At 42.6% G+C, this 24,788-nt stretch overlaps 1 protein-coding gene and 1 long non-coding RNA gene across 2 annotated transcripts; one reads left to right on the top strand and one right to left on the bottom strand.

Annotated features, from left to right (window-relative positions):
* Nucleotides 1–15,224: 15,224 nt before the first annotated feature.
* LOC115612889 lies at nt 15,225–18,132 on the bottom strand. Its single transcript, XR_003993198.1, has 2 exons — nt 17,192–18,132; nt 15,225–16,777 (listed from the first exon to the last, which is right to left on the bottom strand). It is a non-coding gene; the product is annotated as an uncharacterized LOC115612889 (long non-coding RNA).
* Nucleotides 18,133–18,323: 191 nt separating this feature from the next.
* On the top strand, nt 18,324–23,424 carry TRIL (TLR4 interactor with leucine rich repeats). The gene has a single exon (XM_030497740.1). It carries the CDS (start codon nt 18,817–18,819, stop codon nt 21,109–21,111), a length of 2,295 nt encoding a protein of 764 aa, XP_030353600.1. The 5' UTR covers nt 18,324–18,816; the 3' UTR covers nt 21,112–23,424.
* The last annotated feature ends 1,364 nt before the right edge of the window (nt 23,425–24,788 follow it).

Below are 24,788 nucleotides of genomic sequence, written 5' to 3'. Positions count from 1 at the left end.
AATAGTGCAAAAGATTAAAAAGTATTAATCAGCTGCCCTTCCAAGTGCTTCAGAGAAATTATGACTGAACTTTAGAGAGAACACTGTCATGTGGAAATATCATTAAAATGAGAAAGACTAATTAAGTGGATGGAAGTGTCCTTTTTTTTCTTTCTTTATTCTTTGATGAAAATGCTTAAATCTGAGAAAAGTAGATCTATCAAAAGATAAAGCCCTAATTCCTGCAGTTGTATGATGTCAAGCATGGATAATTTTGAAGGCGATGTAGTTTGTTCTAGAGTTGGGTCTTTGGCCCGTAGTCTGAGTCTGTGAGCTGAAGTTTGCAATAAACTGACTTGTTATGAATCACTGTTTAATCATAGAATCATAGAATGGTTCAGGTTGGAAAGGACCTTAAGATCATCTAGTTCCAACCCACCTGCCATGGGCAGAGATGCCTCACACTAGACCATGTCGCCCAAGGCCCTGTCCAACCTGGCCTTGAACACTGCCAGGGATTGAGTATTTACCACTTAGTTGGGCAACCTGTTCCAGTGCCTCAGCACCTCACAGTAAAGAACTTTGTCCTTATATCTAATCTAAACTTCCTCTGTTTAAGTTTAAAACTATTACCCATTTTCCTATCACTACAGTCCCTAATGAAGACTCCCTCTCCAGTATCCTTGTAGGCCCCCTTCAGATATTGGAAGGCTGCTATGAGGGCTCTATGCATCCTTCTTTAATATATTCATAAAAATGCTTAAAAAAAAAAAAAACAAAAAACCAAAAATTATTCTGTCCACTTAGGAATAAATTTTCAGGCTACATATCTTGACTCAGGTCAATGTATCTTGAGTTAGAGAGACTGGCAAAGTCCCAAGTGAATTCACAAACTCCCCAAGACCCTCATAGGCTGAAGTAATTCGTGTGATGAGGAGAGACGCAGCGTATCTCACCAGCAACCATTTTATTTGGTCTGTCATTGTGGAACAAAGTCCATTCTGCACTGCCTTCCACATTCTTCATATTTATCAAGTGGAAAGCTGCCCAGTATATTCAACGAAAATATTTCCTACATTGAGCTGGAGCTCCCAGCTGACAGAGAACCAGTGTAGTTCATCCAGCTACTCCTTAAGATATCTGAAAATTTTTACAGGATTATTTGGAATTGTGTTGTTACAAGATGAAATTTTCATAGATTAGAGTAGTTATATATGTATAGAGCTAAATCTCTTCAGTTTTAAGCTTTCTTTTCCCCAGTGTCCAAGTCAGTCTGATACACTATACTAATGAGCACCTCCTGTATGAAGGTAGGCTGAGAAAGTTGGGGCTGTTCAGCCTGGAGAAGAGAAGGCTGCGTGGACACCTTATAGCAGCCTTCCAGTATATTAAGGGGGCCTATAAGGATGCTGGGGAGGGACTCTTCATCAGGGACTGTAGTGATAGGACAAGGGATAATGGGTTCAAACTGGGAAGTTTAGATTAGATATAAGGAAGAAGTTCTTTACTGTGAGGGTACCGAGGCACTGGAACAGGTTGCCCAAGGAAGTCGTGAATGCTCCATCCCTGGTGGTGTTCAAGGCCAGGGTGGACAGAGCCTTGGGTGACATGGTTTAGTGCGAGGTGTCCCTGCCAATGGCAGGGGGTTTGGAACTAGATGATCTTCAGATCCTTTCCAACCCTAACTATTCTATGGCTCTATGAAGAAAAAAGAACTTTTATTACTTAAATACAACATTAATATTGAAAAGCAAAGAGGAGAACAGGAATTACACATAAAGATGAAAAGATACTGGAAATCTCACTGTCTTCTTATATGTTCTTCATCATCTAGAAACATGGTATCATGGTCTAGTTAACAGCAGCTGAGACCCAAGACAGACCATGTGTGTTCTTTCCCCTATCAGTTTAACAGAATCAGTTTAATAAAAGCAGAGGATCAAAGAACTTCGGATGAGACAAAAAAGAACCAAGGAACACTCACTGTCAGCCAAGTCACACAGATCTGTTACACAGAATATATAAGCAACCAAAAATGAGAGAAAAAAATGTTTGCACTAACCCAACAACAGTCAGTTCAGAAAGTCAATTAGAAAAGCTTAACTGATGAGTTTATTATGGTTTATTGTGCAAGTAATAATTCATATTAAAACTCTTTGTAAAATTAAGTTTGAAACAAATGTATAAATGTTAAGTAGCTATAAGAGCAAATTAATTTGTAGTAAAATAACAAAGGTTATTATTTTAATTTAGTATTATCTTAATATTATCTAAATTTACCAAACAGTCCAAATTCCCACAAGGGGACACTGTAGATACAAATGTTTGCAGTTGTTAGGCCATCAACTTATTGCTTACCTTGTTGGAAACTATAACATAAAAATAAGTGTCACAGGTCACTACATGATGAATCTTCTTTTCTCTTCACTAAAAAAAAGCTGCAGAAAAGATAACATAAATAAAGGGTTGAATCCTTGCAACAGAAGATTCATAACGGGCATTGCAACAATACCTCCTTGGACGTGATATCAGGTATCAATTCCAGTGAGTCCATGCAAAGCATCTGTGAAGGACATGACATTCAGCCTGTGGTTTCAAGCAATTGAATTAAATGCAAGTTTGTCGTAAATGCATCAATTCTGTGTTCTCAAAATAGTATATACTTTTCTCTCTGGAAACAACCCCAAGATTGCGCTCATTGCACTTTACTAGAAACAAACTGAACAGAACGAACGTGTGCTGAATGAAGAAATCATACAACTGCAATAAGATAGTCATGATTATTAAAACATTAGGATCATGAAAGTGAATAGAGATATTGCTGCTTCAGAAAAAGATGATCAGACTGAGGGGCCAATCACCTTGTCCTAGAATGTAACTTAGTTCACATAACTGGTAACAAATACTGAATTAGGTGTCTTTACCTTGCAAGTATCCATAGAAACAAGACTGGTGAAAAGTCCAACCTAAATCAGCCCTCCTAGCTGTCTAGATCAAAATCACAGATTACAAAGAACACCAAATAGCCCCTCCTGTAGCAGTATGACCCAATTTCCTCTCTAAAGTCACCTAGAGTATTCTTCAAAATTCTATATTTAACTTGTTGGCCTCTATTTCACATGGAGCACTAGGCATCTTATTTCTCACACTCTTATTGATGGATTGACAAATCAGTCCATCTTCTTTAGCTACTAAAGTAAAAGGAAACACAGAGAAATATAGGCAAGATTCAAACAACGAAAGACTTGACTAAGCTTCTAAATCCACAGTTATTTTTTTAAGTTCAATAATGATTTCCATATACCAAACAATTTAATTTTTTTATGAAGAATTTATAATGTTATTGTGGAATAGCATGAAACAGACTCTGCACACCCTTTATTTACAGGAAACAAAAGCTGATTCTGAATGAACCTGACAAAGCAACATGTGTGGCCAAGACCAGAGCCGAAACCAAGCATCAAGGCTTCTTTGGACAGAATACACATTAAGAGAACATCATTTGCAGATGTTCTTTATCCAGTTGGATTCCCTGGCTTTTCACTATCTCTGCTGACATGAGCTACAGCCAAAACAAACAAGTTGTCCTTTCCTCAGCAAAGTGCATTTGATGGTGCCGCATGGATGGGAGGCTTCCAAAGCAATGGTTCTCAGCATTCCAGCTTATTAGCTCTTCTAATTGGCTCTCTCTCCTTCCATCCCAGGATCTTCTCACAATAAATCTAGTTAGGAAAAGTTGCATAAAACGCAGTATCAAGGAAGTACCAGGGAGATGATGTGAAAGTAACATTGCTTTTCAAGCTACATTCCTAACATAGAAGACCAACAGTTTATTTCCTCTTGGCAGATGTAGAATGTAAACAATCTTTCTTGGTCATTTTGCAGCTTGATCATCTGTTTTTATGTGTCTTATATCCTGTCTCATCATCAGCAAGTATCAGGATGGAAAGCACAAGAAGAAATAAACATGTTGGGCTGTGCTGGTGCTCCTCGAAGTATTAAAACCTCCACAGGACAGCCTATTTTGCCTTGCCCACATGTCCATTTAAATAAGTTACCTGAATTAGGATCAGAAAGACAAGTCCTGTCAATTTTTTGGCTGTAGCATGTATACATACATTACAGATATATATACAAGATCATGCATAAACTATTGATCAAAGATTGTTACCAGAAGATCCCAAGACATTTGAAGTGCTTCATCTTTCTTCTTACGACAGTTTATAACTCTTGGCCTTTCTTACAGGCTTTTATAGAGTGTGTGGTGGTAAAGAGGTACACATGGCACCTTTTAGATGAAACCTATTGCACAGTTATCTACAATTACTAAGACCTGGAGCTGTCAACCAATGCTGACCAATGCTCTATTCCTTTGTCCTTATAAATGGCCAATGCAAGTCATAGATTCTTCTTTCAGAGGGCTGAAGATAGCAGAAAAAAATCAATGCTTTAGATAAACTGCAGAGTTTCCAGTATTTGGAGTGAAATTATGTGAGATTATTACAAGGTGGCCCACGTGTATTATAACGTTATTATAATGTTTAATATAGCTTTGGAACCCTGATACACAACAGCTGCCTACTAGATAAAAGCTTCTTTAGATACCTGAGGTTTCTTGCCTTTTTCAATGAGATATAAAAGCCTTCCACTTCAGAATGGGCTCAGTTACAGCAAACATACTTGTCTGATACAGTAGAAGAAAAGGAAATTACGATTAACCAACTGTGAAAAGGCTGAACCAGTTTATTTAATTCTCTAAAGTCCTTCATGCAAAATAAATGCATGTTCTCAATAAAAGTTTTCAGCTAGGAAAGCTCAGTTTCAAATAAGAACTGTAATGAATTACAGTATTTATACATGAAATATCTTCAACAGTAAATCACACATTTCTGAACTTGAAAAAAGCAAGATACATGTTAAATGCAATATTACACAAGCCATACAGGTGGTTCCTGTGAAACCTCGAACAAACTTACCTATAGGAATCTCCAAAGAGCAATATTGTCTAAGATGAAATTTCCATGTTTTAAACAAATTCCATTTAAATACGTTATGTTTTCCAATGCAATTCACCTGTGAATGTAGCTGTCAATTACAGCAAACATACTAAAACTAGTGTTTATTTTGGACAGCAGTTATTTCACAGAACTACCTCTTTGTTACATACATTACTAACAAGACATAATGATTGCATACAACCTCAGTACAATGAATAAAGAGTTTGCATTTTTAATTTCCTGTACCTCTCTTGTATTTTTCACTTGGCTATTTGGAAAGCTGATATACAAATACTGAATGACTTGGCATGAAAAGTGAATCAAATTCAGTAATATCAAGCTTTCAGAAAGACTGAACACTCATGCATTTTTTTTTTAAAATTACTTCTATGCAGGGTATTTGAAATATGTTTGCAGTTCTGTTTAAATAAGAAAAATGCAATGACTAGTCTATAAAATCCCTTCACCACTTCATTGATCTCTCAAATTTTCCTGATTTTCAGCATGCAGACAAGCAGCAAGGATTAAAGAAGGGCCGAAAAAAGTCTTCATGAAGCAGAAACGGATATTTAGCCACAGAGCTGTTAGCCCTACTTATGCATTCACTTCATGCAACTTGGTAACTGTGAAGTGAGTACTTGACAAAAAAAGGGGGGAAAGAAAAGATAAATCCTCTCTCTACTTGAGCTTCCAGGCTTGGGAGTTGGCATGACAACTGTAAGCCAGTAGTCAAGTCAGGCACCGACTGAGAGTAAGAAGCCTAAAAAAACCAACAGAAACAGGAAAACCAGGAATACAGAGAAGCGCTGGGAAAAGAAATGATAAAGTGTGGACATCATAGAGATTTAGAGGTGTGGGCACTATCATAAACAGGGAGTAACTATGTCCCTGCATAGCAGTAGGCAGAGTATCATATAGCTGAGATGGTGACTCGTCGTTTCTCCAGCGAATAAAAAGATTGTGCTACTCTAGGCAAAACTCCAGCTCTGCTGTGTGCCAACAGAAATAGCTGATCAGGCTGCACTAGAGCAGTTTCACAGTGGACTGCAAGTAGCGATACATAAAGAGTTTATTATTCTTCCTTTACCACTGAAGCAAGTTTGATTTCTAGAAAATAGGTATTTATACCTAAATCAAAGGAAAGAATTAAGAAGGGTGTCAAAAAATAAGAATATCTGAATTTTATGGATAACTCTAAATGATGTGAAAAAAAGAAAAAAAGAGAAAATAAGCAGGTTTGTGAACAAAGGAAACATTCGTCGATATGGTAGGATAGGTTATTCTACATCTTCCTCTGTGACATTTTTAGTTTTTTATTGTTACCTCAGTGTTTTGACACAGTAAATTCTCCTCTGTCTCCAACTGCCAGGCAAGTTGAGAATAGAGCAACAAGCCTACTCCGCAACACTGTACACATAGCCTTGGATTGGCCTCAGGAACCATTCTCTTCTTAGGTGGTGGCATCACTGTCATGTATGAAGACAAGCAAGACCAGATTAGCCCACAGCAGGTCTTCAGTCTCCTATTTCCTTATCCAAGCACAGTTTTTAAAATGTCCTAATTTTAATAATTTATTTCAATTAAAATTATGACCTGAAGTTGTTTGGGCACAATGACAGTCCTATTCCTTGCTTTTTCTTTCTTTCAGAAACCTGGTCATTATTGTCATATTTGTCAATTGACTAACAAAGTCTGTGTATTTTTATTCCACTTTTAATAATACATCTATTTTAAACACAAACATAGCAGTGGCTTAATGTGCATTTTATTCTTTAGTCTACTAAGGCCTTGCCTGGTTTTGGTTTTGGTTTGGGTTTTTTTTATTGCCAGAAGCATGCCTTTAAACAGGAGCAAGGCAGAGACTCTCACTTTTATTAAGCTAGAGAGAGTGGATTGACCCCACTGCCACTGGCATTTCCTACTTGAGCTGAAGAAGTGAGTCCCACCTGTACTCAAGCTTTCTTCCAAGCATCCTATTTTGTGTTTATTCTGCTGGTGGGCTTGACAACTATGAAATGGGAAAAAACGAATCTTCATTGAGTTGGGGAAGTTTGAAAGCTTCTCACATGATAAGACAAAGTTACAGCCTTTATGCCCAAATTGCAACAGATGGGAATTCTTCCATTCTTTTTGCTTCAGATATTTATTTCCTGACCTATTAATACAATTATTCTTTTGAGAACTGATATTTGACTTTGCTAATTTTAACTTGCAAATTTCTGAATCTATTGTATTCACAATTAATTATGGCATAATATAAAATCACAATTTGTACAAGCAAGAAAAGAGAAGGATCATCTCCCAAAGGTATAACAGTTCTTCAACACACAAATTCCATTTCATGTGATATTTCAAGTATGAAAATAAAAAACAGCAGTCCACAGAGGAAGGTTTTGCTTATCTCAAGTAAAGCTGTCTTAAGGAGGAAAGCTGGAGAGGACAACCCCAGAAGACAAAGTTGTTCTTAACATAGATAACATTGGAGAAAAGGGGAGGAAGTCCTCTCCTTACAATTTTGAAGTAAGGGACGAATCAGAATAGGTTGTTTACCTCACAAAGGTTTAAAACTACTTAATCTTTTATTAGAAATGTTAATAATTCTATGTACTTCAACAATTCTATCGCTATATACATGGCTTTTGAGCCAGCCTGGGAGATGCTCTCCCCACAAGGCACATCACAGATATTTTCATCTAGACAAAAAAATGTTTCAATTAGTAATAAAAACCAGCTATCATACAGGAATTAATCAGGTTGCTCAACTCACATGTTGCATCATGGAGATATTATCTGGGGCAAAAAGAAAACATTAATAAAGTAATTCTAAGAACATAGAACTAGAAATTAGAATTTGGAGAAGAGAAGGCTCAGGGAGACCTTATTGCTCTCTACAACTACCTGAAAGGAGGTTGTAGTGAGGTGGGGGTCGGTCTCTTCTCACAAGTAACAAAGGATAGGACAAGAGGTAATGGCCTCAAGCTGCACCAGGGATGGTTTAGATTGGATATTAGGAAACAGTTCTTCACTGAAAAGGGTTGTCAGGTATTGGAACAGGCTTCCCAGGGAAGTGGTGGAATCACCATCCCTCAAAGTGTTCACAAACCATGTAGATGAGGCCCTTAGTGACATGGTTTAGTGTGGACTTGGCAGTGCTGGGGGAATGGTTGGATTTGATCTTAAAGGTCTTTTCCAAACTAGTTGATTCTACGATTCTATGGTTCTATATATATAATATATGCTATCATGATATGCTATCATGACTAAAAGTCATGCTGAATGTTAAACCCCTTGCATCATGGTTATTATACACAGTGAAGTCCTCAGCAAGTCTTAAAGAATGACCTGCTTCAGACACACTTTTGTTCTACAGCATGAACAAAACGGATGTTATAACCGAAAAGGTGCAATTGTACTTTCCTCACCTTTCTTATTAAATTTCAACTTTTTTGGACGTTTCATTTTTATGTTAATTTGGCCTTATACATAACTCAATTTCTCCAGGTTATAGAAGATTTAAAAATGCTTACGGGAGGGACTGAGTAAAAATGTAGCGTGCTGGTCGACCAGCACTTTAACTGGTGCAAAGATAAGCCAGTAATGGTACAACAAATAATGCCAGCTGAAGATCTGGCCTCAAACACAGTGTATATTCAGCTTAACAGAGGAGTCACTGAGGCAGAGAAATCAATACAAGTCAGATATTCTGTGCTTACTGCACTTTCCCTTTAGAAAAGTATGTGTATGTTATACCACAGACACAACTGTATTGTTTCATTAGAGATTCCAGCCAAATGGTATGTTTTTAAAAAGACCAGTCTCCATACTTTCAGGCTGGATAGCACCGGTTAAGCAAGTATCCTGGTGGCATTAGTGTTTACTTTCTTTTCTCACATGGACCATATAATCAACAGTGGGTCATCTGTAACTAGTCACTGCAATATAAAATTATTTATGAAAGAAAAAGGACAATTAAACAAGCCACTTACTTACAGTAATAAACACACATCAGAATGACTGAATTCCTCAATAACTAACCTGAAAATATCATAAAAAATATAAATCAACAAGACTTTTGTCTTGTTGACAAACTATGTCTAGTTCTTCCTTCTGCCCCTATTCCCTTCCTCTGCCTCTGAAACCAACTTTCTGAATCTACATGGATTAAGAATGAGAGATCTGTAACATGATACATTTGCACTGATCGTATAGATTGCTGTTAACAAGCAGTTCATCACAAATGTGTCTTCTATTAAGTTCTTTTACTTTCAGGATGTTAATTTTGGTACAGGCTTATTTTCCTGATTTTGTGCAAAACCACTACCCATCATGTTAAACAAACAAGAAAAATAGGACTTAAAACAACACTGGCAGAACAATGCTCATGCAGATAACTAAATATCCAGCATTAATCAGAAATAGTTTCTTTTTGACACTTAATTTTACAGTGACTAATTGAACAAAGCCCTCTCAAAACTACATGTTATTCTATTCATATTATGCAAGGCTACAGAAATAAAACCTATATTGTATACAACTATAGAAATTAATATTCTAACTCCTGTGTGCTACATGAGAAACTTGTTAAAGTTCTTCATCAAAGAAAACACTCAGTTTAGAACATAACTTTGCATCCACTGTCCAAGAAACTTCAGGCTTCCCAGAAGATTGTGACTTTCAAGCAGGACCATCATGGTGATACCTGGAAGTAGGTGAGGATTGTTCTTCACAATCTGATATGGAAAAGAAAACTAGTCAATATTTATATATTTTTCTTTTACAGTGAAGAAAAATATTCTACCACCATAGTTCACAGGAATATTAGAGTCCTTCAAATGTTAAGAACTTAAGTTAAAAATACATGAAAATCACATTAAAATATACTATGATTCTAAAAGTTGAACATTTACCTATGAAGAAATTCCAGAATTTAGGTTGCCATCACAACTTTGTCAGCACTTATGTACACATATATTAACATACATTTTGGTATTAAGTATTGCATAATTCTTTATGAATAAGCAGGGGTCTTGGGGTAGTGGCATGGAAACTCAAAGGCTTGAGGAGGTTGTTACCCTCAAGATAAAAGGACCTAAGAGTGCAATTGTACAGGAGACAAGAACAGGAAGGGTTAAGGAGAAAAAGTATTTCTTTAGTCCAAATACTTAAATGCTACCACAGAGAAGTAGATTCTGTCTTTGTCTCTGTCACAGATCAACCCACAACCCCCACAACTTTGGAGTCCTTTATTTCATGGCTGTAATTTGAAACATCTGGGAAGTCTGACTTTCAAAAGAAGTGACCTCTAAATGAAAGGTGCAAGTTTAGCTACCAGAAGCTATATACTAAATATTTAAATACTACATAAATTTTAATTACTGTAAAGCAGGTGATGAGCCTCTCAAATTAGACACTCAAAAATTAACGAGCTTTGATCTTCAACTAACCACCCCAAAAACAATACTTCCTTGTCTCGCCAGCATATTTTTAGGATAAGACATCTTACTTATAGTGCTGAAAACAACAGACACATGCATTACACCAGTCTATATGTCCTCTCCTACTACCAAAACTGTTGTAACACTCATCATCCTTGCTGTCCTCCCTGCCTACATTCTACCCTTCACCATATCCTTTTTGGGATTATGAATTATTTTTCCCTCAGACCATTTAATTGACAAGTTAATTTTGGACTCTGACCCTACCATCCAACATCTGTGGCTTCTCCTCTGTGTAGATTGCCAGAAAATCAAGTCGGCATATTCTATTCCATCATCCACATTTTTAATGACAAATAATAATGCACAGCAGCCACAGGATAAATCCTTGCAGAACCAAAGCTGATTAAGCCTGACAAGTTTTAGAGTAATTACCAACATTGATCAGGTACAAGTGTTCCAGCCACTTTTAGCCACACCTTACACTGTTATCATCTAGCCTACATGTTCTTAGACCCTGAGAATATGAGAGTAACTTCTTATTTATGCTATGTGTTCTTATTAACTCTCTCCTCACCAGCTCTATACATTAAGCTGTATGTCATAGCAGGCCTCTCTTTTGTCCACAATGCTGAACAGTATCATGTACTCTTCTTCGGAGCTAACTGGAACATATTCAGCTACAGTAATTTGTAACCCAATACTATGAAGTATAATGGAATACTACCAATAAATCAGCCATTTTAAACAAGTCTCAGCTACAGCATGGAGCAACAGCTTTGATCCAATATCACATTTCATCATGTGGTATTAAGTACAATGTAATCAAACTGCAAATATTTATAAAAATAAAGAATGTAAGGGCTACAATGCTTTTGCTTCTACTTCATTATTCTAGGTCCTCTCATTTTAATTAGTAAACGTTTTAAAAAACTCCACAAACACTTTATCAAGGTACTTAACACGAATGAAGTGACTGCACAGAGCAATTCCCAATAAAAGACTGGAAACTTGTATTTCTGCTTCAAAGGCTCACTGCCTGCAGTGTTAAGAGAAAGATGTTTATGTCTGCCCCCCTACATACACAAATATCCACAGGTCAATTTATATAGCAATGTTCAGTGCTTAAAACTGAAGGATTATGTAACGCTGCCTTATTGCCCATTTTCGCTAAAAACTATGACTCTCAGTACCACATACGGCCATATATAGCAAAAATGTGGTATTAAGAAGCAGTGACAATATTTTACAGATTTTTGAATTAAATCTCGAGGTGTCAATGCTGACATACGACACAAATGTACAAATTAACGAAGAGCGTTGAATGAAATGGCCTCAAGTGATTTCAAACTGAGCATAATTTTAAGCATATGAAACTCTCTTCAGGCACTGAAGAGACTTTACTTGGAGTTGGGTGTAGATTTCTATCACTCATATGCAAGAAGGAGTAATTAAAACAGAGATGAGACATACTGGCATCTACAGGGGAATCAAGAGTCAATCTGTCTGTGGCAGTTTCAACCAGCTTGGATTGTTTATCACAGCAAAACAGCCTTAAGGGATAGGACTGGGCTCTTTGTAAATATCAGAACACTAACTGCCAAAAGATTAAGTAGAGTTTTTGACATTCAAGGGTAATTTAGACCCCAAGAAGAAATGCATACTCAACAGGAAGAAGTTATGTCAGAAGTTGGAAGGTTGCCTCAAAAGATGTTCTCAAATGATGCTTCCAGCAGCAGCAAAAGGAGACAAAAACCCAAACCACCAAACTGAAATAACTTCTTAAAAGGATGTGAATGGACTCATGTGACATACTATGAGAGCAGATGACTAAATCTGACAATCCAGTCTTTCTAATCAAAACGTAGTCACGTGCTTAAGTCATAGAATCATAGAATCATAGAACAGCAGGGTTGGAAAGGACCTTAAGATCATCTAGTTCCAACCCCCCTCCCACGGGCAGGGACAGCTCGCACTAAACCATGTGGCCCAAGGCTCTGTCCAACCTGGCCTTGAACACCGCTTAAATGGTTTCTTAAAAACCATCTAGGCATTGAGGCCACATCTTTGGGTGAAAACACATGAGCACATGGCTCTATTAACATCAAACATGTGCTGAGTCATACCAGTTCAGGGTCTAGCATGTAATTTTCAACCATTTAAGACTCATGTACACTAATTATGAAACAGGAGTGGGAGCACATGTTGATGAAGTGTGTTGATGACAATTTTTTGATGACTGACAAGCTAAGTAGGTGCTCTCTTGAACCTGCTTTCATGAACAATCAAGAATCAGTTGGGTTTGAGAAAGTTCGGGGGAACGTCAGCTGCAATGACCATTACATTGTGGAGTTTAAAATCCTGAGTCAAGTGAGCAAAACAAATTATAAAAATTACAGTCCTGGCCTTCAAGAAAGCAGATCTTGGTTTGTTCAGTGATCTGCTTGGCAGAGGACCCATGGGATACTGCCATGAAGTTCAACAAGGCCAAGTTCAACAAAGCCAACTGCAAGATCCTGTACACGCATCCAGGCAATCCCAGGCACAAATACAGGCTGGGCAGAGAATGGATTGAGAGCAGCCCTGAGGAGAAGGACCTGGGGAAGTGTTGATTGATGAGAAGCTCAACACGAGCAGGCAATGTGCACTCACAGCCCAGAAAACCAACTGTGTCCTGGGCTGCATCAAAAGGAGCATGACCTGCAGGTCAAGGAAGGCGATTCTCCTCTCTACTCTGCTCTCATAAGACCCCACCTGCAGTCCTGCGTCCAGCTCTGGCACCCCCAATACAAGAGCAATGTGGAGCTGTTGGAGCAAGCCCAGAGGAGGCCACAAAGATGATCAGAGGGCTGGAGCATCTCTGCTATGGAGACAGGCTGAGAGAGTCGGCCTTGTTCAGCCTGGAAAAGAGAAGGCTCCAGGGACAGGAACACTGGGTCCAAATGGCTTTTTAATATCTCCAAGAATGGAGACCTCACAACTTTCCAGGCCTGTGCCAGAGCTCAGGCACCCTCACAATAAAAGTGTTTCTTGGTGTTCAGACAGAGCCTCCTGTGTTTTAATTTATACTCACTGCCTCTTGTCCTGTCACTGGGCACCGCTGAAAGGAGCCTGGCTCTGTCCATTTTGTACCCTCTCCTCAGGTATTAATACACATTGATGAGATCCCCCCTGAGGCTTTTCATCTCCAGGCTGAACAGTCCAGCTCTCTCAGCCTTTCCTCATATGATAGAAGCTCCAGTCCCTTAATCATCTTAGTGGCCTTGAGGTTTTTGCAGTTGGGTTTCAGCACTGACGTATTAAAGCAAGTCCAGTGAAGGACCATGAGGCCAAAGCATGTCAGTGAATGAGGAGTGACTGAAAGAAAAGGATTTGTTTAGCCGTAAGACAGCTTTGCTGTCTTCAGCTGCCTAATGGGAGGCCCTGTGGTACCTCCATCCTTGGAGAGTTGACAGAGCCCTGAACAACCAGACCTAGCTGGGAAGCTGGACTGACACTGAGTGATCACTTCTAATGTGATATATGTCAACTGCATCCAGTAGGGAGCGTTTTCTATTTTTCTGCATATCTATCAAAATGTATTTTATCACTTAGTAATAGAAGTCCTGGTCCAAGTGGTATTTTGTTTTAGGGTTTTTCTGCTACGCTTTCCAAATTGCAGGAATAGAAAAGAGCATCTATCACACTAAAAACATGGCAAGAGAGTATTACCCATTACGAAAGAGATTAAGTACACATATCCTTTTATGGAGGAAGAGAAGAAGAAAACGTTTGCAAGAACACTTGCCTGATTTGTTATCCCATTATGGAAAAACTGGTATAACAATACTGCAAAGATTCAGTATATAAACAGATAATCACGCGAAAGAATTGCAGACACTGCAACAGCTAATTGGCCCTGCATAAGCTACATAAGCATTTGGTTTACATAAATTATACCACTGTTACCCTGACATAAGTAGGGTTTTCTCCTTTCTTACTATCATCACAGATGCTGAACTACACAAAAAGCACGTACTCCCCTTAAACAGTTTCTCCGTCAGGAAATAAGTGTTGGATAAAGCAAAATATAGCAGCTAAAAAATTGGTTAGATTTTTGCAAGCATGATTCAGCCAATCTAATTGATGAAAGCTAATTTGTAAGCGGTCCATACTGGCAGAGATCACGATACAGAAGAATGCAGATACCTAACTCTCAATTTATTGTTATGAAATACTAGTATTACAGCAACAACACCCATTACTTGATTTGCATTTAATTGTATAGATTGAGCCAGCTGATTCTCACTTGCAGACAGAACATGTGAATACATTTTTACCTGTGGATACAGCTACAATTCGTTTGACATACTCTACACAGAGAGACACAAAAACCAGATCTGAAACTGCTTGGACAGTAAACTAATATGCACAAAGGTACAAACTACTATCATCAACCTGGAACCATCAGCCTGGACGAAGCCTCAGAGGCACAACCTACCCTATGTGAAATTCAGCAGGTTTTGACTGTTCGACAGATCATGCACACAATGGTAAAAGCATGTCTAGACTAGCATCATATGTCAAAACCCCACAAATGCTTTACTCAGATGTTTAATTCTGAAAAGATTTAAAGATACGTGCAATCAGCAGAGCCTTATAGGCCACAAACCTCTATGGGTGATGGGTCCAGATATCTATTAAACATCTGGTAGCTTTCATTTTGTGGAGCAGAACAGGCATGTAATATTAACTGCTGGCCTGGGAGTTATGCTTTACTTCTGAAGAACTGGATGTGGCAAGTGACATTTCATTACACGTGAACACAAACCACTGCATCAGGAAAAGGTTTTATTTAAAATGTTAATTACTACAGTAAGCGCAACCAACAAATTGTATAACGTCGGTGAACTCTTTGTGCAATTTCAAAGAAGAAAAAAAAAATAGCATGTTTTGTTTAATGGGAGTTTCTCATGGGGATATTCCCACAGTCCCAGGATACACTGGGATAGGCTACACCGAGCATGCTTCTTTCACTCCATTTCGCATTCTGACTACAAATATCTGTTCAATCTCTTTCAACCACCCGACCTATGACCAGTGCCTAGATAACATCTCTCGAAAAAACAACAACAACAAAAAAATGAAAATCACAGAGGTATTTGGTCTTAGGTGTAACAAACATATGGATACTATTTAGCCATGAAACAATACCTTACTTAAGGTTAGTTCTCTCATAATCATCACAGGGATAGATTTGCATCAGTGGAAAGACAGTATTTCTGGTTTTGCTCTTTGTTCTTGGCGCTTCAAAATCCTCATACTTCAAATCTTAACCATGAAGGTGTATTTTAAGGTAACTTTTAAGAATAGACTATTTTTTAATCCACCTCTCCAGTTTTTCATAGTTGGATTTATGCTTTTTCAGTTGGATTGATGTTTTTTCAATTTGGGGTAAAAGGAAAGGATTACTATTTCTCAATAATGCATTAAAAATTTTATTGTGTGCTTTTGTAAAAAAACAAGAACTACTGCAGCTGGAAAGTTCCTATTCCAAAGCAGGAAAACAAATGTGGCATCTTTTATCTGAACAGATGTGTTCCTAATGTATTTGGAATAAACACTTCCTACTCGAATTAAAAAAAAAAAAAAAAAAATCATAAATCAGTCAAAATCCCATTCATTTGTTTATTTTGTTTCTGGTATAAAATATTTCCAGTGTGAGAATAAGTGTGTGATGAATTCTCTTCTTAAGAAGCACTAGTAAAATTTTTTTATTAAATTCCTGTCACTTAAGAGTTCCCCAAACCCAGTGAAAATAATAACGTTGGCTAAGTGTCAGAAAGCATAAATCAAAAGCAATACTTAAGACACAATTTGACTTAAACTTTTAGTATTTGCGGTGACACGTGACTAGAAAAAGATCTATGGTGCTCCTACAGGAAGGACAGTTCATAAATTGCCCTCATAAGCTTGAGCATGTTTCAAAAGAAAAACCCAAAGGAACAGAAAATAAGCATACCATTATGCAGAATGGTTTTCTGAAATTCCACTATTTAAAGTACGCCACAGTGAAGCAAATTTGTCGAGGGGAAAAGTGACTACTCAATTGGGCTTTGCTCAGAATTAAAGCAGACTGAGAGCCAGAACGTCTTCCCTTGCACTGCAGTGGCTTTGAGAACGAGCAAAGAAACACACAGTTTTTGTAAGGTGAAAAAATCCTGCTACTTTGTCCTGAATATTAGACATGATGTGATAGATCCTGAGGAGAAAAAGCTGGCAAGTGAAAATACATTTGATAAGGAAGAGACTGAGCTAAAAGGCCTGGATTCTTAACCTGTGGACATTCGAATCATGAATGAATGCTGGATGGGTTTCTTTCATAACCTAGGGAAAAAAGAAAAAAGGTTAGTAAAAAGTTCCTCCTGTGAAGCTTACTCAGATTTGTTTCAGGAAAAAGAACACTGATCAAGCATGTACTGCTTGAAAAAAAGCAGTTAAAAATAACCAAAACACAAACTTTCCATGTAACTCAGACAAACTTCTGTCCACCCTCGGAAAACAACGCAGCGACAATTTAGGAGGCAATTTTAAATCAAGTTAATCTAAGAGCATGTTTGTTTGACGACAACATAGTGCATATGACTTCCCTATGATGGTGCAAATATGACTTCTCACACCAGCACAATGCAATTACTGCTATAAAAAGATCATTCTTTGTAAGGCCCAGCCTCAGCTAACTACGAGAGCTAGGAATTAAGAGGCTAACAGTGATGTTCCTCTGACTGAGCCAAACCTTACCCCTTCCCTTCAAGATTTCTTCAGACTGCCAGTGTGCTTTTCAGGCAAATCACTTCCATGCACAACACCATGCTTCATGCTCCAGAGCACACTTGGAGCACACTTTATAGTCTCCCAACTGCTAAAAAGCAGGACCAAATCAGAGTTAGATCAAAGTAACACCTCTCCATGAAAGCAGACAACAGGGACTCAGCACAATGTACCACACCACGCTACCTGCTCATGCTGGCACAGCCACTAAATACAAAACTTCCAGGAAAGCTATCTAAATTCTGTCTTCTGGTGAGAGAAAGGAGCATGGCTTGTACACTGCTTTCGTCCAGCAGTGCATGCAAAGTGTGTGCAGTTGGTGATACTTCATGTGATACCCCACTTCCCAAGGTATTTATTAAAATTGCAACATGACATTTCGGGCATTATCTTCTTTCTCTCACCATCACTGACATCACTTCCTATCTAGGCATTTCCTCCTGCCCTTAGACACTTATTTACCCCATTGGCAACATCTTAGGAAAACGAAAAATGCCAAAAGGAAAGGCAAGTCATTGAAGGGATAGGTATGCAGGTTTTTTGTTTTCAGTATGCTTCCCAACACTTTCACTCTGAATTTGTATGCTGTTGAGAGAAAAAAAGAATCTTTAAAATGGGATTTATTTCTAAAGAGCATCTTAATCACCCTGGCGAGTCCCTCGCAGAGCTGGAGCTATGTTCAACTGCATCTTCACTGGCACCTTGGTCACGAACCTACTTGGCAGGATGGTGCGGAGAAAGAAGAAAAGTTCATTCTTTGATGTACTAGAGGTGGCTTAGTCCTCTGATTGCCGTTTGATTAAAACCAAACCAAGTCCTTAATCCATGGTAAACCGTAACTATTGCTTTTGACAGGTTTCTAAACACAAGCAAAGAACGGGGAGGACACGCACAACCAGTTTACTTGAGCTCCCTTCCCCCTCCCGATGCGCAGCTTTATCTGCAGCCCATGTGGCTGGGAGGCAGCCACAGCCGGTTCCAATTCCTACTTTCCCACTTTGCGCCCCTGCTCGCTGCCGGGGCTGAGCCGAGCCACGACCGGCCGCGGGCTTCCTCCCTCCCGCCCCCCCGCCGCGCCGTCCTCCCTCTCCCCCGCTCCATCCGATCCTCCGGTCCCCCAGGGCACAGTGTGGGAAGTACGAATTTCCGCTGAGTTTTCCCGGCAAGTTTCGGAGCTCCTCTTTCTCCGGCTCCCCGCTCCACCCGCTCCCTTGCCCCCCCCTCCCCGCTCCGCCTGCCCGCTCCGCCCGCCCCCTCCGCCCCTGGGACAGCCGGCGGAGCAGCGGGCAGCCGCTCCGCTCCGCGGCCCGCCCCCCGCGGCACCACCGGCCCCGCGACCGCCGAACCGCAGCCCGCCACGGGCGGCCTAGCCCGGCCGGCGGCAGCTGCAGTGCTCCCGCCGCTCCGTGACCCCGTCAAGCCCATGGTGCCGGACACCGCGACTTGCCGCCGCCGCCGCCTCGCCTGCCTGTTCGGCGCGGAGCTCAGCCCGGCGCGGAGCAGAGGAAGGGCCGATTAGCAGCCGCGGAGGAGACGAGGGGGATGCCGGAGAGACACAAAGCCGGCGGGGGAAGCAGCCCACGGCTCGTCCCGGGATGGGGGCGCTGCGCTGGGTCCGCCTGATGGTGCTGCCGCGGGTGCTCTGGGGCTCCGTCCCCCTCTTCTTCCTGCTGCTGCCCGCGGCCGAGTCCATCTGCCCTGAGCCATGCGACTGCCAGCAGCACCAGCACCTCCTCTGCACCAACCGGGGCCTGCGCTCCGTGCCCAAGGCTGCGGAGCCCCAGGATGTCCTCACCTACAGCCTCGGGGGCAACTTCATCGCCAATATCTCTGCCTTCGACTTCCACCGCCTGGCAGGGCTCCAGCGCCTGGACCTGCAGTACAACCGGATCCGCTCGCTGCATCCCAAGGCCTTTGAGCGTCTGGATCGGCTGGAGGAACTGTACCTGGGCAACAACCTGCTGCCAGCGCTGGCCCCTGGCACCCTCAGCGCCCTGGCCAAGCTGCGCATCCTCTACGTGAATGCAAACGAGATCGTCCGCCTCAGCGCTGCCTCCTTCTCTGGCCTCAGCAGCCTTGTCAAGCTGCGGCTGGATGGCAATGAGCTGGGCTCGCTGAGCGACTCCACTTTCTCAGGGCTGCCGAACTTACTCTACCTGCACCTGGAGTCCAACCGCATCCGCTGGCTGAGCCGCGGTGCCTTCAATGGCCTGGCTAAGCTGCGTTTCCTTGACCTCTCGGGGAACCAGCAGAGCTCCATTCGCCACCCGGACATCTTCGGGCCGCTGCGCTCCCTCCACACCCTGCTGCTGGCCAGCAACAGCCTGCAGCAGCTCACAGGGGGGCTCTTCCAGCACCTGCCTGGCTTGGCGAAGCTCTCGCTCAGTGGCAACCGGCTGGCTCACCTGGCCCCAGATGCCTTCACCGGGCTGGGCTCGCTGAAGGAGCTGCGCCTGGAGGGAAACCTGCTGAGCCACCTGCCTGCTGCCCTGCTGGAGCCGCTGAGCAGCCTGGAGGCGCTGGATCTGAGCCGCAATGCGTTGACCGCCCTGCATCCTGCCACCTTCGGCCGCCTCGGCCGCCTGCGGGAGCTCAGCCTGCGAGACAACGCGCTGACCACCCTCCCCGGCGAGCTCTTTGCCTCCAGCCCAGCTCTCTACCGCCTGGAGCTGGAGGGGAACGCCTGGAGCTGCGACTGCCGCCTCAGCGGCCTCAAGCACTGGCTGGGGGCCTGGCACTCCCAGGGCCGCCTGCTCACGGTCTTCGTGCAGTGCCGCCTGCCGCCCGCCCTGGCCGGCAAGTACCTCGATTACCTGCAGGACGCCCAGCTCCTGCCGCCGCAGGACGGCGGTTCCTGCCACCACGGTGCCTCTCCCTCCGCCGCGTCGCCGCCGCCGTCTGTCGAGGGGCTCGACAGCAACAGCAGCGGCGCGGGGCTGCCCCGCGGACCCCCGGGGCCGCCGCCGTCCGCCTCCACCGCCCGCCTGCTGGGGGCGCCCGAGAGCGCGGCGGCGCCGCCGAGGGCCGCGGTGGAGGCCGCCAGCCCCACGCCGCCGCTGCCCGGCCGCCCCGCCGCGTCTGGGCGGGCACCGCCCAGCGCGGCGTGGCCCCGGCGGGCTGGCAATCCCCGTTCGGCGCCGGCCGCTGGGGTCCCGCCGCTGGTGTCCGACCCGTGCGACTTCAACAAGCTGTTCCTCTGCAACCTGTCGGTGGAGGCGGTGGGCTCCACCTCGGTGACAGTGCGCTGGGCCGTGCGGCCCCACCGCAGCCCCCGCCTGCTGGGGCCGGCGCGGTTCCGCCTCCTCTTTGACCGCTTCGGCGCCGCCGTCAAGTTCCAGCGCTTCGTCTACCTGCCGGAGCGTGGGGAGCCGGCCGCCACCCTGCGGGAGCTCCGCCCGGACACCCCCTACCTCGTCTGCGTCGAGGGCATCCTCGGCGGCCGCGTGTGCCCGGTGGCGCCGCGGGACCACTGCGCCGGGCTGGTCACCCTGCCCGAGGGCGGCGCGGCGGCGGCGGGCGGGTCCCGCGGCCCCGACCAGCAGCTCCTCACGCTGGTGCTGCTGGCGGTGAACGCGCTGCTGCTCTTCGCGGCGCTGGCCGCCTGGGCCTCCCGCCTGCTGAGGAAGAAGGTGCTGGGGCGGCGGCGGCGGAAGGCGGCCCCCGTCCACGTGCGGCAGCTCTACTCCACCCGCCGGCCCCTCCGCTCCATGGGCACCGGCGTCTCCAACGACTTCTCGGGCTTCCAGTCGCACCGGCCGCCCCGCGGCGCCGCGTGCGCCCTCAGCGAGGCCGACCTCATCGAGTTCCCCTGCGAGCGCTTCATGGACAGCGGCGGCGGTGGTGGAGGCCGCCACGGCGACGACCACCTGCTGCAGCGCTTCGCGGACTGAGCCCGCCCAACTACCGCTCCCGGCGGGCCCCGAGCGGCGGCGGGCGGCCAGGCGCATCGGGAGCGGGCGAGGCGAGGCGGCCCTCGGTCGGTGAGGGGCTGGCGTCGGCCCCGCGGGGTCGCGGCCTCGGGGTGGAGAGCTATAGCGCAGTGGGTGCGTTCAGCCGCCCTTACTCCAGGCCGGGGCTGATCCGGTGGTGAGGAGGGCTTACTCGGTCATCTCTGCGGGGACGGCACCGTTTTCTCAGAAATCGTCACTAACCCGAGCAAAAGCCTCGATTTACAGTAGCCATTCCTTGCTATGAGGAGAGCAAAACGGCGGGAGCAACTGCAAACCGCAGATGATGCCTCCCTTACGCAGTCTCGGAGCCATAAATTTAAGTGTGGTGTTCTACAGGTGGATTTTCCCAGGTTGCAGTTGCAGCAAGTTGCAGAGAGCAGCCTGGCCTGTGCAAGGGTGCTTTGAACAGACTTTTCAAAGGCACTGGCCCTTCCCCATCAAAAATTGGACTGGGGGTCATCTTTGAATATTACTGTTGAACTGTGTGTGAGCAGTGAGTTGTTTGGAGGGCTGGAAATGTACGATACGCGCTGGACTGTTTGAAGGCTGTGCTATTTTAACTCCAGATGAATGTGAGGTGATTTAATGTGCGCGAGTGTGTTTTCATACCTTTTTTTAAACAAGAAACAATAATGCAGCTGGTTAGTTTTACAGGAATATATTGCTGACACCACTAGGAAAAACTAACAGGTTTATAATATGTTTACAAATGAGCTATTTTTTAATTGGTTTTGAATAAATACTACTTGGTACTTGTACACATTAATGTGTGCTGTAGTTGTCTGGGTCCATGATGGTCAGTAAGTACATCACTGACTCTCACATAATCCATCTTCATTTCTAAATGGGTGGATGCAGGGTTGAACTGTTGATGCATAAATAATATTTTTGCCTTTCTTCATAAACAATAATAGGTGAGAATATTTCAGGAATGTGAAACAATCTTTATCCTAACAGGCAATTCTCTCCTAGCCTTAGCCTACTAAAGTTAGAAGCTTTATGTACCTCACTGTGAAATAAAACATTTTGTATATTAATCTAGGTTCTGTTTTGTGTAGCTGAGTAAGTAACTCTAAAGTTAAACCCTTATGCAGTAGTATATGATGTTTGAGTTGGATTTGTTTTTAATTTGAATTTTGCTTTTGTTTTTAGAGCAATGCTAATCATTTTATGATCAGTTGCTCTCTACTTTCTTGGGACTTTTACTTTCCTAAATATTTACTTACAGAATGTGGTTCTGATACTATGAAATATGGTGGTTTAGTTTACATTAATAATTCTCTCTGTGTGGTCTAGAAGCGAGCTAATTAAAGAGGTCCAAACTGAGGCAACACTTTAAATGCAAATGTTTTAGATGGAGTTTGGTAAATTGTTGAGACCATTGATAGTACTTCTGCTCCTTTGAATTTAATGTGCAACCTCAGATGAACTCTTGTGGAACTGAATGGGTTGAAGGAAGTTAGCGAGTTATGGAGATACTTGTCTCAATATCATGCATTCATTGCTGACTTGGGGTGTTCGTGACTATAACTTGTTTATTACCATAATTGCAAGTAAGAAATTTGGTTGGTTTTGGAGGTTTTTTGTGGGATTTTTTGGGGTTTTGTTCTTTCTTTATTCCCTCCCCCCCCACACTTCTCTTCAGATGAACAAGTGTTTACAAAAGACACCATAGTAACTGGTACCGTCAATTGGAGTTTAGTGACTGAACAGAGAGAAAAGACTTAATGTTTCTGCCAGAGTTTTGTTCAATCTTTAAATTCAAATGGGAGGAAAGAAGAGGGTGTAGAGATTGTTTGCCTTAATCTTTTCCTTTTAAATGGAGGGGAAAAAAAAAAGTCTTGATTCTTGAGTCAGTAGCAATAGAGTCCTTTGGGTTTTCATTTTGACAGGGAGTAGTTTTCACGAATATCAGGGGCCAAACTCCATTGTCAATGTATAGATTAAAATTCATAACTCGTGTAGACACAATGTTGGGTGGAATTAAAACTGAATGACTCTAGGATCAGGTTTTATTTTTTGTAAGAATCTTAAATTTCTGTTCTTCTGGACACATGGGTGCTTTCTGGCCTTTTATGACTGACTGTGGAATACACCACTGTTTGTTGTTAGAAATGCAGTGGGGTTATTGAGTAAAGCTGTGTATCACACTAACATTAGCTCTATCACTGGATATTCTTCCAATGGGAGATGCATAGATGCTGTACATGGTTATAATCAATTATGTCAATAAATCCATTTGCTGAAAGAAAATGGGTGTCTTAGATTGTATCTCATAACACATCACTCTTCAATTACAGCCTGGCTGTAACCTCATACTACTAGCACTGCTGTTTCTTAGGACTGTGGAGAGTGCCTCATCATTTGTTCTCTCAGGTCTTTTCACCATACATTCTGTTTTCTATTTTGGTTGTAACATGTTTGGATAGTGCAAACAGTAAAATACTTAAAATACTTAAGAAATTAAAATGGTCAGTTCTGAAGCAGGTAGACCACTGTCGCATGATAGACTAATAAGGTGCCATTATGTTGGTGAACTAATGATCCTTTATAAGCAAAATAAGAAAGAATGATTTTTTGGGACAGTATCAATATTTTATACTCACTGGAAGTTACAGTTCTTAGGGCTTTTCAGTATTACCAGGCTAATGATTTCAACATGTCCTGTTGAGCATATATGTTTTGTTCTAATTAAGAATTCACTGCGTCTTTTTGCGCTTATACAAACATCTGGAGAATTGTTAGAGTGAAATGGAAATGGCTCTTTGTTCCAGCCTAGGAGAAGTAGATACATAGATCTACACAACAACAATAACAAATACACGGTTAACAGAATGATGTTGGTGACTTCCTAAAAGTCACAAGTTCTGTTAATCTATAATCTATAAATATTTAGGCTTTGTGTGCAGGTGTTACTTGCAGCTTTTTTTGCAGGGAGGAGAGCTGTACTAGCAAGTGTTTGAGGAAAGAAATGTAAGTGACATTCAATGACTGAATGATGTAAATATTACATGGCTCTATTTTTACCAGTAATAAAGTATTTATATATATTTCAGTCTTCTTTTAAGTAAGCTTCTTTCTAAAGAATGACTGTAAAACCAGCCCTTTCCAAATGGCTAAATCTGCCATCAATTTGTGCTCAAAATATTTGACCTTCTAGCAGAAACAGTTTTACTGCCCTGTCATCTCCTGGAATCCATGCAGCTTGGGCAAGAGTAAACTGAGTGCTCTTCTCCTGCAAAGTAATCACCAAGCATGTTATCTATCACAGATTGATAATCACCAAAATACTGTCCCATCAAATTAAGTGGATTATTGCTGCGGGGTCTGCAGAAGGTACCGGGACTTCCCTGGTGGCAGCACTGCTTGGTTCGGTAGCCTCTGTCCGTCTTCCGCTCTTCCCTGCAATCTCTGACCCTTCACTGCAGAAAGCTGGCATGGTTGGTTGTGCAGCTGGAAGGTGAACTGCAGAATTGATCCTCCTGGAAAATAGCCTTCCCCAGTACCTCCTCTGTGCCCTATTTTTCAGCCAGCTTGGTTTCTTTGATTCTGTTCAACTCACGCAAGTATTGCAAGTGGCAAAGCGTGGGGATGCAGTGCAGAGGCAGGGAAAAACA

This window comes from Strigops habroptila, chromosome 1, assembly GCF_004027225.2.
Source record: "Strigops habroptila isolate Jane chromosome 1, bStrHab1.2.pri, whole genome shotgun sequence".
NCBI classification, from domain to species: domain Eukaryota; kingdom Metazoa; phylum Chordata; class Aves; order Psittaciformes; family Psittacidae; genus Strigops; species Strigops habroptila.
This window is presented reverse-complemented; position numbering and strand designations above follow the sequence as displayed.

What these genes read in the sequence shown, in the direction of transcription:
- TRIL (XM_030497740.1), top strand. Translation starts at nt 18,817, where the DNA reads ATGGGGGCGCTGCGCTGGGTCCGCCTGATGGTGCTGCCGCGGGTGCTC.